This window comes from Trachypithecus francoisi, unplaced genomic scaffold (assembly GCF_009764315.1).
Source record: "Trachypithecus francoisi isolate TF-2019V2 unplaced genomic scaffold, Tfra_2.0 Lachesis_group18, whole genome shotgun sequence".
Taxonomy (NCBI): Eukaryota; Metazoa; Chordata; class Mammalia; order Primates; family Cercopithecidae; genus Trachypithecus; species Trachypithecus francoisi.
In genome coordinates, this window is record NW_022681463.1 from 71,216,797 (window position 1) to 71,236,664 (window position 19,868).

At 34.0% G+C, this 19,868-nt stretch overlaps 1 protein-coding gene across 13 annotated transcripts in view; it reads left to right on the top strand.

Moving 5' to 3' along the window:
• ZC3H13 (zinc finger CCCH-type containing 13) overlaps positions 1-19,868 on the top strand; it is a 93,116-nt gene that overhangs the window by 12,194 nt on the left and 61,054 nt on the right. For 12 of the 13 annotated variants that reach the window (XM_033176945.1, XM_033176952.1, XM_033176955.1 and 9 more), the window contains one exon: positions 15,920-16,028. In XM_033176945.1, the coding sequence (XP_033032836.1) occupies positions 15,920-16,028 (109 nt within the window). Of the gene's footprint in view, positions 1-1,520; positions 1,540-15,919; positions 16,029-19,868 lie in introns of those variants that run through there. The other variant, XM_033176957.1, reaches the window with a different exon arrangement.

Here is a 19,868-nt window from a genome sequence, read left to right on the forward strand (position 1 = left end):
TTGGATTCTAATTATGTTGAGCATCTTTTTGTGTACTTATTGGCTGTTTGTATATTTTCTTTGGAGATCCTTTTCCCATTTTAAAAATTGGGTTCTCTTTTTATTATAGAGTTATAAGTGCTCTCTTTATTTTGGATACAAGTCCCTTATCGTATATATGACTTGCAGATCTTTTCTCCCATTCTGTGTGTTGGCATCACGTTCTTGATGGTGTCCTTTAAAACATGTACATTTTTAATTTGATGAAATCTGACTTACCTGTTTTTGTTTTTATTGTTATTGTTGCTTGTTTGTGCTTTTGATGTCATCTAAGAAACTATTTTTTAGTCCAGGGTCACAAAGATTTACATCTATGTTTTCTTAGAAGCATATTATGGTTTTAGCTCTTATATTTAAGTCTTTGATACATTTTGAGCTAATTTTTATTTATGACGTAGTAAAGGTTCAGCCTTATTCTTTTGCATGTGGATATCTAGTTGTCCTCTATCTTTTTATGAAAGTTACTGAATTGTATAAGCAACAACTTCCTTGATCACTTAAGGTATGTAGAAGCTTTCTGCGGCTGTTTTTGACCCATGATAAAAAAGCCCTGACAGTATTATAATTTGTGAAACTTATTTCTTATAATATAGTTTTAAGTATTTAGTTTTCTAATGTCTAATGTGATACAGAGATACAATCTTAAAAATCTTAAGTAGTTCTCAGCTGGAGGTTTTTATCAAAATTCCTTTTTCAGGGAAGATCTTTTTCAAAATGCATATGCCAATATTCCACTCCTAATCTACTGAATCAGAATTTCTGGGTTGGGGACTAAGCATGTATATGACATTTTGAAATAACCTATTGATTCAGAATAAGAGATGCCTCATTGGTCTTCTGGTAAACGTACAGCTACTCTGAAAAAAAGAAAGCCATGGTTTCTTGGGTTTGCCAGTTCTTTTATGTAAATACTCCCACCATGGTGAGTTTCAAGTTTTCAAAGACATCACTGACAAATGCATAGTTGGGAAGAGATGCTAAGTGACATTATATACAGTGTTCCCATTATGTATATTATAAACACACAAAATGTAAATAACCTCAGGAGTGAATTTACTATGAGTTCTGAGTAATTATTACCTTTGTTTTTAATACAGTTTATTTGTTTAATCATGGCGGTGTTTAACAGTGGCTTCCAGAATTCCTAAAAATTTAAATCAGCTCTTATGAGTCAGTACAGACTGACTCTAGCATACTGCTAGATGAGTTGTTATTAGCATAAGGAGCAAACATCTGGAATCCATATTTAGAGCATATTACTTTAGAAATTGTTAAACTCTTCTTGTCTCCTTATCTGTAAAATGGAAATGCTGGCTGTCAGTGTTGCTGTGAAGAAAATACATGTAAATGATTTGCTATTCCATGATGACATGTGCATAATAAATGGTATATACTGGTATTGAAATGGCGCTTAGCATTTTCTAATATAAATTGTCTTTAGGCTCGTATAGAAGATGAACATCAGCCTAGGAGATGTAGGTTGTTGACAGATAACTGAATGTAAGTGTGGTGTTTATCATAAAGGTTTTTATGTTCATCAAATAAAGTTAGTACAGTAAAGCTGGCATTTTGTTAAGAAATTTAAAGCCTGATTCTTGCTTTCCCTAGATGAGAAAGCCCTCAAAGGCACTGAGCATCGTGTATACCAAAGGGATAGAGCTGTAAGTTTCAACAGTGATCAGGTTTTAGGTAATAAACTATCTAAACTCAAACAGAACTGTTAATAAGCTAGGACACCAGGGTATTAATTATTATTTATTATTATTCTTTGAGACAGAGTCTTACCCTGTCTCCCAGACTGGAGTGCAATGGCGTGATCTCTGCTCACTGCAACCTCTGCCTCCTGGGTTCAAGTGATTCTCCTGCCTCACCCTCCCGAGTAGCTGAGATTACAGGTGTGCGCCACCATGCCTAGCTAATTTTTTGTATCTTTAGTAGAGACGGGGTTTCACCATGTTGGCTAGTCTGCTCTCGAACTCCTGACCTTGTGATCTACCCGCCTTGGCCTCCCAAAGTGCTGGGATTACAGGCATGAGCCACCATGCCCAGCTGGTATTATTTTTAGTGTTATATATGACAGGTAACAGATACTGATCATTTTTATTGCATTCCTGCTGCAACACATGACTGTTGATCTTCATGTAATGAATTTCTGTAGGAAGATCAGGCCTATGTTAGGTAAGGGCAACTGTGGAATAGATTACATAGGCATAGCCAAGATAGAATGGGTGTGATTTTCAGCAAATTAGCTGTAATTCCTCCTCTTCTCTGTCACTGATGTCAACTCCAATATGTCTGAATTATGAGGTTGATAACTCCTGATCTTGTGGTGAGACAGATTCATAAATGGATAACTTGTAATTCTGTAGCATGTGATAGTATGTCAGAAAGATATGAGCAAAATGCACAATGGAGAGAGTAAATAATTACCTGGAGTACCAGGGAATGCTTCAGGGAAAATGACACTTGGACTGGTGTTGAAGGAATAGATGGGGTGTCAGAGGGGAGGGAAGAAGAGAAAACCAACACAAGAAATGTCAGGAGTTTTAAAGGACTAATGTGTTTGAGAAACTTGTGAAGCTGTGTGCCTAGGTTATAAAAATGATAACGTGGATGTGAGATGAAGGCTGAAGTAGATTAGGACCAGATTATCAGTGGTCTTGTGTGCCAAACTCACAGTTTAGCAATAGAGAAAAGAGACTTACATGCTGAGATCTGTTTTGCTCACCAGTTTACCTCCAGACCCTGGAACTAGTAAGTTCACTTACTGAATTAATGGAAAGTGGTTCTGATATGCAGCCGTGATTGAGAACCCCCGCTGATCTAAGGTCTGTGCTGTCAAATGTGGGTAGTCTGAATTGAAGTGTGCTATAAATATAAAATACATAGTGAATTTCAGAGACTTAGTATGAAAAAAAAGTAAAATATCTCAAATTTTAAAATGTTGATTTTATGTTGAGAGTACAATAATTTTGGATATGCTGGGTTAAATAATGTTATCAATATTTTAATTTTACCTTTATCTTTTTTCTTTTTAATGTTACAACAAGGAATTGTAAAATTACTTAAGTGCTTGCATTATGTTTCTATTGGAAAGGGCTGGTCTAGGTGATATAAATCAGACTTAATGCAGTGGAACTGAAAAGTGAGAGGCTTATTTGAGGTAGTCAGTAGCAAATAGTTACATTTAATCAGTAGAGATTTTCAGATTAAAATGGATTTGTATTTTCATTTTGTATGACAGAGACTTGTTATTTTATGGAATTTGAGCACAAAAGATAAATTAGCTTTGAAAGCAGAATTAGACCCCTAAATATAGTCAGGAAGAATATTCAAGCATTTATTGATGACGGAGACATAAAGGTGTTGTAGAGTGTCCTTATCTCTTAACAGAAGCTTTGTGACTGCATTCAAGAAAGAATTAGATAATTCGCCATTGTGGGAAGATACCTAGTTTAGGAGTTAGAGATGCCCTATGAGTATTGCTTACCTAAGTCTTATGTCAGAGCAAGTGGGCAAGAGCAGTGGTCTGAGTTTATTTTTCTTTATTGATCTCTGTTTTTATTTTCATTTTTTAATGTGGTAAAATACACATAAAATTTAGTATTTTAACAATTTTTTGATGCACAGTTTATTGACATTAAGTGCATTTACACTGTTATGCAAATGATACCACCATTCATTTCCAGAACTTTTTCATGATCTTTGTTTTTAAAGTGTTAAGTTTTTTGTTGTTGTTTGTTTGTCCTCATATACAATATTAAAACAATTGGGATAGCTGGGGGCGGTGGCTCACACCTGTAATCCTAGCACTTTGGGAGGCTGAGGCGGGCAGATCACTTAAGGCCAGGAGTTTGAGACCAGACCAGCCAACATGGCGAAACCCCGTCTCTACTAAAAATGCAAAAATTAGCCAGATGTGGTGGCGCATGCCTATAATCCCAGCTACTCAGGAGGCTGAGGCAGGAGAATTACTTGAGCCTGGGAGGCGGAGGTTGCAGTGAGCTGAGAATCACGCTAGCCTGGATGACAGAGTAAGACTCTGTTTCAAAAAAAACAAAACAAAACAAAAATGACAATTGGAATAATATTTTAACTGGTGTTAATTTTCTAAATGTTAATTATTTCAACTGGTTAAATACTTTTTCTTAACCTGCTATTTTAATAACTTTCTGGTTCCTGAAAAAGCCGTTTTTAGAGGTTTTGTTTTTTTTCTTTTCCACCTCGCGGTTTTTCTTTTGAGACTTCACAATGTTGTTCTCTTTCCCTTGTCCACTATTTTTTCAAAGGACCATTTCTGTCATTTGTTTACGTTTCCTACCCCACCCCAACCTAATTGCTTACCTTCAAACAGAAGATTTAGACTTGATACTTATCCTGAATTTATTTAAGATGACTACACTCAAATTATTTTTTTAGATCTCAGTCTATAGGTGGATCTCAAGTCGATTATCCAACTTTAAACCTATTCCAGGTGTCTTATACTGAATTGAAAATGTAATTTTCTAGTATGAAGTTTACTGTCTCTTGAAACTGTGCCTTCTAGAATGTCCATGCAATTATTAGTTTTGTTTCACAGTTACCTCCTCAGTTCTCTTACTGCCCCCCCAATATCCCCTACCTTGTTCTTTTTTTTTTTTTTTTGACACGGGGTCTTGCCCTCCTTCCTGAGCTAAAGTGCAGTGATGCAAACATGATTCACTGAAGCCTCCACCTCCCAGGCTCAAACAATCATCCTTCCTCAGCCTCCAAAAATGTTGGGATTACAGTCGTGAGCCACTGCACTTGGCCTTACCTTGTTCTTTTTCTACATCTTGATATTTCTGGCTAAATGAGAAAAAAAAATGGCACTGACTGTAGGGGAAGGGATAGTACTGTAGCTGTTATAATTAGCAGGACTCCTGCAGTGGAGGACTTTTAAGTTAGAAGGCCTTAACATTGTTACTAACTATATCTTGAGTAAGTTTCTTGACTTTGTCTTTTAACTTGTAAGATAGATGTACCTTTAACTTGTAAGATAGATGTAACTTATAAGATAGATGCCCCAGTTTATCACAAGTTATGGTGAGAACGAAGTGAAGAAGTACATATGAAATTCTTTGGAAATAATAGAACATAGTTTAAATGCAGAATAGAAATAGTGGAAAGTCACCAAAGTAAAAATTTAGGAAGCTGATCACTGTAGGGGTAAATAGATCAAATGAGTGTTGTTTGTTTATTTCAAAAGAAAAGGCTTAGAAGGATAAGAGTATAAATAGAGATATAGTATATCTACCACCTGGTAGAAATTTGGTAATCAGTATATAGTACGGAGATAATTATGGTGATTTTCCAACATAGCTATATATTTTCATTTTATATGGAAAAATCTTTTAAGTTTTAGCCTAGTATGATCTGCAGATGTATTCTTTGATAGCTTTAAGAGTTGTTCCAGTTGCTGTTCCTTGACATAAAACAACCATTTATTATGTGCTCAAATTCTGTCAGGAATTCAGAAAGGGCACAGTAGGGCTGTCTTTTCTCTTGATCTCAGCTAACGTACTGGAAGCACGTAGGCTGGAATCACTTGAAGGTTTATTCACTCACCTGTCTGGCAGTTGATGCTGGCTGTCAGCTAGAGGCCTCTGTCTCTATGTGGTCTTTTCACTTGGGCTTCCTCATGGCCTGATGACTGAATTCCAAGGATGAGTATTCTGAGACACATGCACACTGCCACACACAGCAAGGGAATGAGCATGTGCTTGTGCCCTGGTTTCTTTTATTGTAGAATGGTATTAGTAACCAAACCTGGGCATTAGCTGTGTTTGTGCTACTGGAGTATTGTTTCTTTTAGAACCTCTCAGCTAGCAGAGCAAATAAATATATGCGTGTATACTAACTGGTATGTATAAATATTTCTAGTGACCATCTGTATCTGTATTAAGCTAACCATGAGTTTTTACTGATTTCTCTAACTGTAATCCATTTCCACTATTAGTATTTTTATGCCCAGATGCCCCTTCCTTAGCTTGTGGTGATCTTTGTATTGGATCCGGAGCCTTTTTTTAAAATTTACTTTATTGAAATATAATTTTCAAACATTGAAATGCACACATTTGAAGTATACAGTTTGAGTCTTGACAGATGTGCCACTTGTGTAACTACCACCACAATCAAGATACAGAACATACCTGTCAACCCGAAACATATCTTCATGCCTTTTTGTAGTCATTCCCCTCCCAAAGTCACTCCTGATAACCTCTGATCTGTCACTGTAATGAAATCATATATATTCTCATGTCTTGATTCTTTCAGCATAGTACTTCTCAGGTTCAGCCATATTGTTGCGTATGTCAGTAGTTCATTCCTTTTATTGCTGATTCATGTTCTATTAGATGGATATATCAAAATTTGTTTAGCCATTCACCAGTGGATAGACATTTGGGTTGTTTCTAGTTTTCAGCTATTATGAATAAAGCTGCTTCAGCTATTATGAATAAAGCTGCTGTCAACATGTGTATATATGTTTTTGTGTGGACAAGTTTTCTTTTGGTAAATATCTAGGGGTAGAACTGTGTCTTATATGTATTTTTAACTGTATAAGAAACTGCTGAACAGTTTTCTGAAGTGGTTGTTCCATTTTGCATCTCCACTTACACTGAATAAGTTTTTCTCTGTATTCTTACCAACACTTGGCATTGTTGGTCTTTTTCATGTTGGCCATTCTAATGGGTATATAGTAGTTTTAATTTTCATTTCTTGATGGTTAGTGGCGTTGAACATCTTTTCGTATGTTTATTGGCTATTTTTTATCTTATGTATGTCTTGTATTGGCTAAGTATTTATTTATTAACATCTTTTGCTTATAAATTAGGCTCTTAGTCTTATTACCAATTTGTAATATTCTGTATACCAATCCTTTGTGAGATATATGTATTGCATATATAACTCAGGAGTCCAGCAATCCCAGCCACGGCTTGTGGGACCCATATGCTACATGGGTAAACCTACACTTTGCAACTCCTGCACTTAAATGCAGTGTTTTTGTTACTCTGGCCATGTAAGGAAATAAATATCTTCTGCTTTAATTCCCCTGCCCCGCAACCTCCTGGCCAAACTTCTTTTCAGGTTGGGTGCATTAACCATAAAACTACTTTTGTGGAAAACAACTTGCCATTTAACTGTGCTGTGTGATTGGAAATTATGACACATCTTCTCCATTTAATTCCCTAGGAAAATGAGCAGTTGCTAGACCTGGAACCTGTAGCAGCAGGCAAAGGCAAGGTCTGGATTAGGTACAGACCTCCTGTTTCGCCTTCCTGGGGTCCCAGTGTTCACAGTGTTTTGTATTCCTGGGCATGATACTTTTCTTCATGTCCTCCCTTTTCAGAGTTGAGTTAAAATGGAATTTTCCTTAATGATGGTAGGTGAAAGCAGTTTTCACAGAATCAATTTCAATTTTAAGAGCACCTTGAGGATTACCAGGAATTTGTAAGTTTTATTGTATTAAATTGTATTGGATTAATAGGCATTTCTGAAGCCAAGTTTCTAGAGTTCAGACTGTCAATTTTTTTTTCCCTTTTGGCCTCACTTGAATGATCATAATGGAGAGAATGATCTTTAAGTGAAACTTCTGAATGGCATGCCTTGTCAATGAATGGTCTCTGTGGAAATACAGTCTGGTTTCAGAATTAGGATAATGCTGACCTCATAGAATGAGTTAAGAAGTAGTCCATCTCTTCTGTCTCTGAAGAGATTATAGAGGATTGGTATAATTTCTTCCAGAAATATTTGGTAGACTTTACCTATAAACTATCTGGTGCTTTCTATTTTGAAAGGTTATTAATTATTGATTCAATTTTTAAAATAGATATATACCTACTTAAATTGCTTGCTTCTCCTTGTGTGAGTTTTGGCACCTTGTATTTTTCAAGAATTGGCGCATTTCATCTAGGTTGTCAAGTTTGTAGTCATGCATTATTCATAGTATTCCTTTATCATGTTTTTCATGTTCATGGGATTTGTAGTGAGATCCCTTCCTTTGTTTCTCTTATTGGTAATTTATGTCTTTCTTTTTTTCTTAATTAACTTGGTCAGAAGCTGATCAATTTTATTGATCTTTTCAAAGAAAACAGCATTTGGTTTTGCTAATTTTTCTCTATTGAATTTCTATTTTTGATTTCATTGACTTTTTTCATTATAATTTTTAAGTTTATTTTCTTTTGCTTACTTTGGGTTTAATTTGTTCTTTTTCTTGTTTTCTGAAGTGGAAGCTTAAAGTAATGATTTTTGGTTGTCTTTTCTAATATATGCATTCAATGCTATAAACATCTATCTCTTTGGGTACAGTGTTCACTGCATCCAATAAATTGTCATAAGTTATATTTTTATTTTCATTTAGCTTAAAATACTTTAAAATTTTTTTACAATTTCTGCTTTGACCAATGTGTTTATTAAAATTGTGTTGTTGAAGCATTTGGGGATTTTCCTAATCTTTCTGTTATGGATTTCTAGTTTAATTTCATTGTGGCTGAAAGCAGACGTTGTATGATTTCTTTTAAATTTGTTAAGTGTGTTTTATGGCCCAGAATGTGATCTGTCTTGGTGAATGATCTGTATGAGCTTGAGAAGAATGTGTATTTTGCTGTTGCTAGATAAAACCATCTATAAGCAATTATATCAAGTTTGTTGATGGTGCTGTTGAGTTCAACTATGTTTTTACTGACTTCCTGTTGAATCTTTCCATTTATGATTGAAGGGTGTTAAATCCTCAACCATAATAGTGAATTTCTCTTTGCAGTTTTATCAGTTTTTGCCTCAGGTATTTTGATGCTTTGATGGTAGGGTCATACACATAAGAATTGTTATGTGTTTTTGGAGAATGGACCTCTGTATCATTATACAGTGCTCCCCTTTGTCTCTGATAACTTACCTGGCTCTAGAGTCTACACTGTCTGAAATTAATATACCTACTCCTACTCTTTTTTGATTAGTGTTAGCATAGTATACCTTTCTTCATTCCTTTACTTTTAATCTATTAATATATGTGTTTATATGTGGGTTTCTTGTAGACGACATACCATTGGGTCTTGTTTTTTCATCCACTCTGAGAATATCTATGTTTTAATTGTTTTCAGAGAATCAGCTTTTACATTTGTATATTAGTTCCTTCTTTGTGCTTTCTAACATTTATTTCTGGGTTTTTAAATTCCTTCTATGGTTGCTTATTTTTTTGTTGTTGAATTTGTTGAACATTTGTTTTCATTTTTATTTATGTTCTTTAATGCTGTAAGTTCTCATCAGATAACTGCTTTAGCTGAATCTCATGGATCTCATATGTCAAACTTTGACAGTTATTTTCAGGAAATTCTCCTCTCTAGATTTGGATTTCAGCCATTATCTAAGAATTGTTTAATGGAATGTTTTAAAATTTTCAGGTTGAAGGGTCTTTTGTTTTTTTTATGTGTTTATGTGTGTTTTCTTTTGATTTTTAAAAAGTAACTTTCATGTTATTTTTCATATTTTTGAATTTGATGAGATTTTCTTTGTAGCCTAAGACAGTCACTTTTTCTCAGTTTTCCACCCATGCTTTAAAAAAAAGGTATATTTTCTAGTTCTTGGTTTTTAGGTTCTATAAATATATATAAAACATCTATTCTTTGGACATCCTATATATTTTTTTTTTTTAATTTTTTATTTTTTTTTATTTTTTATTTTTTATTTTTTATTATACTTTAAGTTCTAGGGTACATGTGCATAACGTTTATATCATGTATAACTCCCCAATGCAATCCCTCCCTCCTCCCCCCTCCCCATGATAGGCCCCAGTGTGTGATGTTCCCCTTCCTGAGTCCAAGTGATCTCATTGTTCAGTTCCCACCTATGAGTGAGAACATGCGGTGTTTGGTTTTCTCTTCTTGTGATAGTTTGCTAAGAATGATGGTTTCCAGCTGCATCCATGTCCCTACAAAGGACGCAAACTCATCCTTTTTTATGGCTGCATAGTATTCCATTGGACATCCTATATTTTTAAGATCCTTCTCTATTTGATCTATTTTGGTTTGAGAACATTATGTTAAAGTATCTTATTAGTAGGTTTCTGTCTCTTTTACTCCATCTCCTATAGTTTCTGCTCTTCACTACTGTATTATTAGGTACATAGATACAGAAGTATTAATAACTATTTCTTTTCACTTTAATTCTTTTCATACTTTTTAGAAGTGATGTTATTTTGGTTATCTGTATATTTCTTACTTGGTTTTTCTGAGATAAGCTAATTTAATTTATATGAGCACTTCATAAAAAGAATCTCTGATAATCCTATTTGGGTATTTTTCTTTAGTATAAACAAAATAAACTACAGCTTCATTATGTATAGGACTAAAATACTGTCTTTGTTTCTATAATATTGAAAGGAATTGGAGCTGCAGATATGTGAATAATTTCAAAATTTCAAAATATTAGGTGTATATATTTTAAAACTATGTATAGACTGAGCAGGCTGTTGGGCTAACGTTCAGGCCAAAGCACAACAATGGACCATTTTACTAGATTAATAAAGTTTTTTTTTTTTTAGCTTTAATCAGATGTGTCCAATTATAAAGGTTTGAAAACATTAAGGTGGAAACCCTAATCTTTTTAAAATTAATAGTTGCTTCACTTGTTAATAATTTTGAGATACCACATGGCACTAAATGACAGAAAAGAAAAATTGGTATTAACATGAATTCTAGAGCTGCTCAAAGAAAATCCAGAAATTCATTGATAATGTTAGTGTTCTATGAAACTAAGTTTATTTTTAGAGCAGTAGGATTTGGAATAGCATTACTCTTTTAAAATAAAAGAAGAGGTTAGACCTAGTATCGTGGATCACACCTGTAATCCCAGTACTTGGGGCAACTGAGGTAGGAGGATTGGTTGAGCCCAGGAGTTCAAGACCAGCTTGGGCAACATAGAGAGACCCTGTCTCTACAAATAAAAATTTTTTTTTAATTAGCTGGGCATAATGGTGTGTACCAGTAGTTCCAGCTATGGGAGGCTGAGGCGGGAGGATTGCTTGAGCCCAAAAGGTCAAGACTGCAGTGAGCTATGATTGCGCCACTGCTTCAGCCTGGGTCATAGAACAAGACCCTGCCTCAAGTAGATAGATGGATAGATAGGATAGATAGATAAGATCAATAAGGTAGGTAGATAGATGGATGATAGGAGAAGAAAACAAAGGTTTGTGTAAAACATTGAATGTTTAAAATCCTCTGATATCAATATAATAAATATGGAATTATTCCTTGAATGATAACTTTAGTAATGGATAGATTTGTATAGAAGTTTATAAGTGAATATTAGTGGCAGGTGAGAATGTTATTGACATACAAATAATTGAGTCATTCTTTGACTAAATGTTCTGAGATAATTTTTATATATTAACTTCAAAGGAAATTTCTCCAAGTAATTGTGGAAAGATGTAAGTAAATCCAATATAGGAGGTATGGTTATATAGGAAGCTCAGAAACTGTTAGGGATAAACGTAGAGTTGATTTTAGGCATAGAAAGTTAATTGCACTGGTATAGAATAGAGTGAATTGACCTGACAATAGTTGCCAGCTGAAGAATTTCTCCAGAGTTCGTCACATAAAGAGAAGTTATGGAAAGTATTGACAAGGTTTAAAAACATGGGGGAAATACTTAGAAAATTCAATATGCATCTAATTGGAAACCCAGAAGAAAAAAGAAAAGAATGTTGGAGAAGCAACATTTTAAGAAATAGTAGCTGAGAATTTTCCATAATTGATGAACCATAAATCTACAGATACAAGATGTGCAGTATATCAGAGATAGAATATTACAATGAAACTGCAAAACATCAGAGATATAGAGAAAATACTAGAAACCTCTAGATATAGAAAGACAAATCCCCATGCAAAAAAGCAACAGGATGGCATCAGTAACAAATAATGGAAGCTAAAAGGCAGTGAAATATTATTTTCAAAGTACTGAGATAAACCTGTGAACTGAAAGTATGTACCAGAGTCTGGCTTTCAATAATGAGAATAAAATAAAGACCTTTTTCAAATAAAATTGAGAGTGTTTACTACCACAGATCTTCACAAAATAGAGAACGTTTAAAAGTATATACATCACGAAGATGGAAAAAGACCCTAGAAGAATGGTCGGAAATGTGAATAGTAAAGGAGAAATTTTTATTAATTTGGAAATTCTGTCTTGTTATGGCCATTTGTGAAGTTATCAAAAGTGTGGCATTGTACCATGAGGAAGTGAAGTGCAGTATGAAGTGTCATGCATATCACTTTGGATTCCCCAGAACCCATTCCACCATTTTTTCATTTTGTATCAGCATTGTGATTTGGGGAATTGATCCCACTTTCATGGCTGGGCCTTGATTAGTCAAATCCAGTTATAATAATCCTATTCCCCTTGCTAGTTCAGTTGATTCAGGAAGCAGGCCTAAGCTGTTTATCCCATGGCTATTACCTTGATAGCAGTTATTCATACAGAGGTGGCCATGTGACTGAAGTTGGCCTGGTTGCTCTGAAGGAAATAATTCTTATTTGTGCTTGTGAGAGAGATACATTGAGGAGACCCAGATTGCTGCTGCTTGTGGTAAGAAATAAGCCTTAATGTGAAGTCAACATTAGGAATAGCAGAGCTGTGAGAAATGAAAACTAGAGTGAATATTTGGTCTTTGATGATTTCACTGTTACTAAGTCACTTAGGCCTGAATTTTACCCTATTTATAGGCTTCATTTTATGTGAAACAATAGTTCAAATTTGTATAGTTTAGGAGATTATAGTTTCTTAGTTGAAGCTCCATTCTTCTTTGCAAAAACAAGTTAGACTTGATTAATACAAGTATAATTTCAATTCTAAGGGGAGTTGGAAGATGTATGCTTTATGCTGTTCTGACAAGACTAGATTAATTTGGGGTATCATATTTCATTGAAGCACACTGGCAGATTAGTATGCCCAGAGAAGATGAAAGAGTGATGAGGAAAGGTGTAGCACATGAAAGAAGCATTAGATTTGTTTTGCATGATTCCAGAGGTTAGAACTAGTCCCAATCAGTAGAAATTCTAGAGAGGTATAACCTCTAGAGAGGTTAAGAAAGATGCGATGGGCATAAGAAATAATTTTCTAATAATTAGAACTGTCTGGAAATGGGACAAAAGGGTGCAAGAATAGAGAGCCAAGATTTTTGCTCCCAAGAGTCTTCTAATAGAGGGCTTCTGTAGCTATACAAGTATTATGGAAAATTGTTCTGCGAAGAGTAGGAGGTTGGATTATATTACACAGGCTCCTAACCATTTTTAAACTTAGTTACTAATAATGGTTCTGAACTCTCTTAGTCTTGACACTTCCTTTTTATTTCATATTCTTTGTAATGCCTGCTTTTTATCTAAAATTGATGATGAACATAATCTGTCCACACATATAATGTTCAAGAAATAAACGTGCATATAAGAGTGGAAATGAAAGTAATATAAACATCTAAAATCATGTGTTACATTTCTGAAATTCAAGAAACTTAAAACCAAACATTTTTCCTAAGGCACAGACATTTGGGAGCAAGACCTGGTCTTAATTGAAATAAATTTAAATACGGTTTTTATAAAAGTGGTGAATTTCTGTGTTTTGCTGCAAAAATGTTAGTATGTTTGGTCACAGGCTACTGTTCCAGACTCCACTGGAACAGTAGTACTACTTAATATGCTTTGAAATGCAAAAAAAAAAAAAAAGATCTAAACTCTAGAATATCTGGTCCCAAGGGTTTTGGCTGAAATACTGTCGTTCTTCAAGTATTTCAACACTTCGATGTTCCAGGATGACTAATTTAGAACACATAGTAATCAATAGGTTATACTTTTAATTAATATGTTTGGATTTAAGAGAAGATGAGAAGCCATTCTGTTCAAGAAATACAGCAAGGTGGAATAGTAGACCATGCTATACTACGTTGGACAAGTAATACCATACCCTATTTATTTGAATATAAGAGAAAAGGGGAAATAACTTTATTTGATAAAAGGAATAACATACCTAAACAAGTATACACATTGTTGAAGTGGAGAAAGTTAGGAAATAAGATGTTTTTTAAATGAGCTAGACCTTCTTAATTTATGATTTGAAGTAAGAACTTGAAATTCCATCACCTGTTTAAGCGTGCATTCAGTCTCTGGTACCTAATAATAGAAGTTATATGTGACCTCTGGGAGTAGCATCAGAAAACTTGATGCTAGTCCATATTGAAAACCATGGACAATTCAAAAATTTTAATTTAATATTTAGGGTAAATACGAAATATTTACATACATAATCATTAATGACATTTATTGATACAACATTTCTGGCTCTAAATCTGATAAAAAATAATGTTACAAATTTGTAGATTTATTTTGCAGCACTAACACTACTGCTGTGACACCCTTTTTAGCTAGACTTGCAGTTGGATTTCACATACTTTTAAGTGGACAGAAAGCACAGAATATGTTATTTAATAATTTGGAGATAACCTCCTATTAAATATTTTTGGCATAGTTATTCAGTAATGTCTATTTATAGTGGGTTTAATCCATAGAACATTCAAAAATTGGGATGTATAATAGTTCTTCATTGATGTTCCACAGAATATGTTTTAAGAGTAAAAATAAATTATATTTCTTCCTTTTGTCTTCTGTGCAAGTAGAGGCCCATTTCTATTTTCTTGACTCTTTACCATTTTTTTCATGGCAGGCTTTACTCTCATATAACTTACAAATTATTTTCGTCAACCTCTGTTGTCTTACCAGCAATCAAATACAAATTTTGTCAGTAATATTTACAATATGACTTCATGCCTAAATATGTAGAATTTGGAGGCAGTTATTTATACTAGAGTTCTTTAAAAAGAAAACTACAAAGAGAAATTAATTTGTGTTTTAAGCAGCCAAATTTTATGATCAGTAATGCTCAGAAAGAAATTTGAGCACTTAATATCCTTGTGTATATGTGTCTTTCGTAGTATTTACAATGTTAGTGAAAGTGAGACTTTTACTGTGTTGGAAGATAACAGTTGCATAACACTGGTTACTTTTATTTTCTCACCACCTAGTAAAATATGATTTGGAGTTCTTATGTAATAGGACGTTTAATTGACTTTTATAATCTGAATTAATTTTGTCCTTTTTTGTGAGCTGCTTTTATACCTGGAATAAAATGTAAAACCTGTTTTTAGCAGCAGTAGTGAGAACTAATTTACTGACTATTTTAGGTACCATTTGGTTTCATCAAAATGGGTACAATATCTTTTTGTAAACCTTTGTAATACTATTAAATGAGTTTGGATTTATCCCTAGGTGTCTAGGAAAATGGCAATTACTTGAATATATGACAAGTCCTAGATCAGTTATTTTTAGAAGTCTGTGGTGAATGGTTTATCCCTTTTTTGTCATTTTAAAATATAATCACTTACAAATCCTTCCATTGCATTTTATTCATTTTAAACTGTCTTCTCCCTAGTGATTTTCACATGGAAACTTAGTATGTAGCTGAATGTCACAAGCTTGTTAAAGTATTAGATTTGCATTGCATATTTTCACATCTTAACTACTCTTTAATATTTAAAGTTTTTGTTCTTTAGTAAAATAGATATAGTGTAGTCTATATCTCTTTTAGTTTTTGTTCTTTAGCAAAGTTTTTTTCTTTAGTAAAATAGATGGAGCATAGTCTTTTCATTGTGGTACTCAACTAGAACTTGTCACTTTCTCTACTTAGTGGATAAGTGACTATTTACAAAACTGATTCTTTGATGAAACAGATAAATGAAATTAAAATGTTCTCTATTATAATAAACTACCTCATATAATTTTTAAAAATATAGTAATCTGAATGTATGTATGTACTTTTTTAGAAAGAATCTTCAAGAGGGAGACATAGGGAAAAGGAAGACATAAAAATCACTAAGGAGAGAACTCCGGAAAGTGAAGAAGAAAATGTAGAATGGGAAACTAATAGAGATGGTGAGTTTCAGAATCTTGGTTTAAATGACCAATTCTTGATTATTTACTTTGTAAAGTTTTTGTGGGCTTCAGAACACCTTTCAACTGTGATTTCCCTCTTGTTTCAGAATCATCTTATTGACATGTTTTTATCTTACTGAATTATAAGGCAAAAACTGGCATATAGTAGCTGTACAAAGGCAGGGAAAGTGGTTTGCATTGCATATTTTAATTTTCCCTTCCTAGTTTTTCCTCTAGAACTTTATTGTACAGCATTACAGCCCTGCAGGATTCTATTGCATATGTAAATTTAAAAATTCCTAACACTAAGCTTAAAAGGAAATCTAAATTTGTTTTACATAAAATATTATAAATGAGATTTTTAAATCTTAAGGACTTAGGAAAGTTATTTCCAAGAAATGTTTGATTTGTATCTTTCAGAAGAAATCAAAATCAGATGAAGATAGAGACCTGATTTATTAATAAAAAATTACCAAAAATTTTTTTTTCTTGAGGCATGGTCTCACTCTGTCACCCAGGCTGGAGAACGGTGGTATGATCATGGCTCACTGCAGCTTAGCCTCTTGGAGTCAAGCAATCCTCCTGCCTATTATCTCAGCGCTTTGGGAGGCTAAGGCTGGAGTACCAGTTTAGCCCAGGAGTTTGAGACCAGTGTGGGCAACAAAGACCCCATCTCTAAAAAAAAAAAACACAAAAAAATTAGCCTGACACGGTGGTGCATGCCTGTGATCCCAGCTACTTGGGAAGCTGAGGTGGGAGCAAAGTCATTTTTGAGTCATCATCTTAACAAATAAGCATTTATTTTCTACTCCTTGAATGTTTTCTCCACCTCTTTGATGTTCTGAAAGATGGGCACCATAACGTCATATTACCAAACACAGAGAAAGAAAACCTGTATTTATTAAATGCATTGAATGGGGGTGGACAATTTAAAGTAATTTATATAATTGTCTTATTATCTCAATAGCTTTGTTACTCTACTTACAGATGACAAAACTAAAGATCTTAAGAATTTAGCGACTTTTTCAGTGAAAACTTAGACCAGGTATTAGAAAACTAGAGTGTGTGGGCCAGTCACTGGTTTTTGCAAATAAAGTTTTATTGGAACACAGCCATGTCCCTCCGTTTGGTTACATACTGTCTGTGGCTGCTTTTGAGTTACCGGGGCCAAGTCGAGTCCTTATGACAGAGAACTGAGAAGCTACAAGACTAAAATATTAACTACTATATTTCAGAATTAGCTCTAAAGACTTAGTAGACTAACACTTGTAAAGTATTATAAATACATTTTTCTGGTAATTGTTACATCAGTAATTAAAGGAAACCTGTTCCATCTTTGGACAGTGCTGTTAAAAAATTGCTTCTAAGAACAAATAGGAAACTTGTTTATGGTTACTCAGGATGTCATAATCCAACTTAATACCACTTCTACAAAGTAGCAATAAAGGCAGCTATACTCTCCCATTTTTGTTGACTAATTAGTATATTTAAATAAAATATTATAAACTATAACTGTTCAAGTGTGGAGAGCTAACTTTTCCTAAATACTAAGGGATTACCTCTTAACACAGCCAAGCATCCTTTCTTTTCATTTTACTTTTTTTGCATAAAAAACATTTTAAAATGTATTTGATACTTCTTATCTTTAAATTTTTTTCTGTTGTTGTTACAATAATTAATAATTGTTGAAAATATGAAAGGTTCAGAAAAGCCCAAGTCTGTTATTTTTCTTCATAGTAGGTATGTCAAACCTCCATTAATCTATGCTTTCATTTCTTTTTTTTGCTATCTACTAAGCAGAAATGATGGAAATCTTTAGGAATTCCCTCAACTTCCTCCTACCACACCTTCAAATTAATTTTTTATTCTTGCCTAAACTTTTTTACTTCCCTCTTATGCTGTGTAAACGGCCTCCTTCCTGCTGTGTAAGGTTGATGAATAATTCCTTTGTATTGTAGATCTAATTTCCTCCCACCTCAGCAATCTTGTTCATTTATGATACACTCCTCCCTATATTACTGTTAGTTGCTATCCTGCTTATCCCCACTTAACAACTAAATTCTTAAAACAGTTCTGTACCTTACTGTTTCTACTTGATACTGTTTCACCTGATACTTACTATTCCGTTTTCTGACCCAACTCTCCACTAAAACTGCTTTTGAAAGTCACTAATGACCTGCTCTTTGCTGAATAAATGAAGATGTACTTGTTTCTATCTTAAACAACCATTCTACAGCATTTGACACATCAAGAGCTCCTGTTTTCTTGAAAAAGACTCTTTTGGCTTCTATTTATCACTCTTCAGTTTTATATCTTCCTGTTCAAGCCCTTCAGTCTTACATAGAGGCTCCTTGTATTCTGTCTGCCCCTTAAATGTCGATTCCCAAGGATTTGCACTTAACAGTGATTTCACTTCAAGAACCTTTTATGTAGGAAATTCTTTTAAAAGGTGAGTGTAAATGTCTTTAATAGGAATTTCTTATGCTTTCCCTTGATTGAAACACACAGGTTTTGACCACTGTGTATCTCTGTGATTTGAAAGTATCTGTTGAGGGAATATTGGAAAGCATTGAGTTAGGTGCCCCAGTCCCTGGATAGTGAGACTAAACTGGTTTCATAGACTTACCTTCTGCATTGTCATTCTAACTGGAGTAACAGTTTTAGCTGGGTTCAGAAGAAATTGGTATATTTATAAACTTTCTGGTTTTTAGGCCACTTTTATATGCTTTTCCAGAACCCCCAAATAACTTTTGTCTTTGTGTATTTTATGTTTCCATAACTGTCATATTATGAACCTGAGAAAATTTTAAAATATTTATTTATTCATTAATTTAACAATGACGTATAAAAATCCAATATACGCTATTATGAAAAATAACTATTTTGCAAAGTAAAAAATAATAATTGTGAGGAGGTGGCAGTGTTTTGCATCATTTTGCAAATTGTTTTAATATCTGGCTTTATAGTTGATAGGTAGATTTTCTTACCTGCTTCTACATTCCACCTGTTAACCACATCACATATTCTGGAAAACTCCACTATCTACTCATGGGAGAATGAGTACAACAGGCAAACAATATAGTGTTATAGAAATAGTTTGATTTTGTAGAACTCCTGAAATTGTCTCAGGGACCTCCCCAGTGTCCTCAGACCACTCTCTGAGAATCACTTGTCTATAAGAACAGCTTTTCAAACTTGGTTGTTTTCCTATTGCCTACCCATCTTCTTTTCTCACTTTTAATTTTTTCTTCTAGATGAAATCATGCTCCTAGTGCTTCATTAACATTGTATGTGTAGTGACTCCAAATCTGGAGCTCTCAATTTAGCATTGACCAACTGGGCACCTCTATGTTAAGGGCATCACTTTTCCTACCAGATACCAACAGTCCTCAGTGCCATCACTGACACTCCTTCTTTCCCTCCACCCAGGCATTTACCAGATATTTTTATGTACCAAATACCATTGAAAACCATCTGTTTCTCTTGATTTACTACTAACATTCTAGTTCTTAAGGTATTTGTTTATTGCCTATAAATATATTTTACCAAAATAGCCTCCTAATCCCATCCCTTGTTTATAGTCTTGTCTCCTAATTTATTCTCCACTTTAAAGCAAGAATAACCTTTCTTAAAAAGTTTTTTTACTGAAGTATACTATACGTTCAGAGGAATGCACAATACATGTGTCCAACCCATTGGATTTTTTACAAACTGAACACGTTTGTAAAACCATCACTCAGATCAGTAAGTAGTAAATTACTATTTTCCCATAGTCCCCTTGTGTTTTCTTCTAGTCACTGCTCCTTACCCTCACCTCCCAAAGGTCCTGTCCTGATTTCT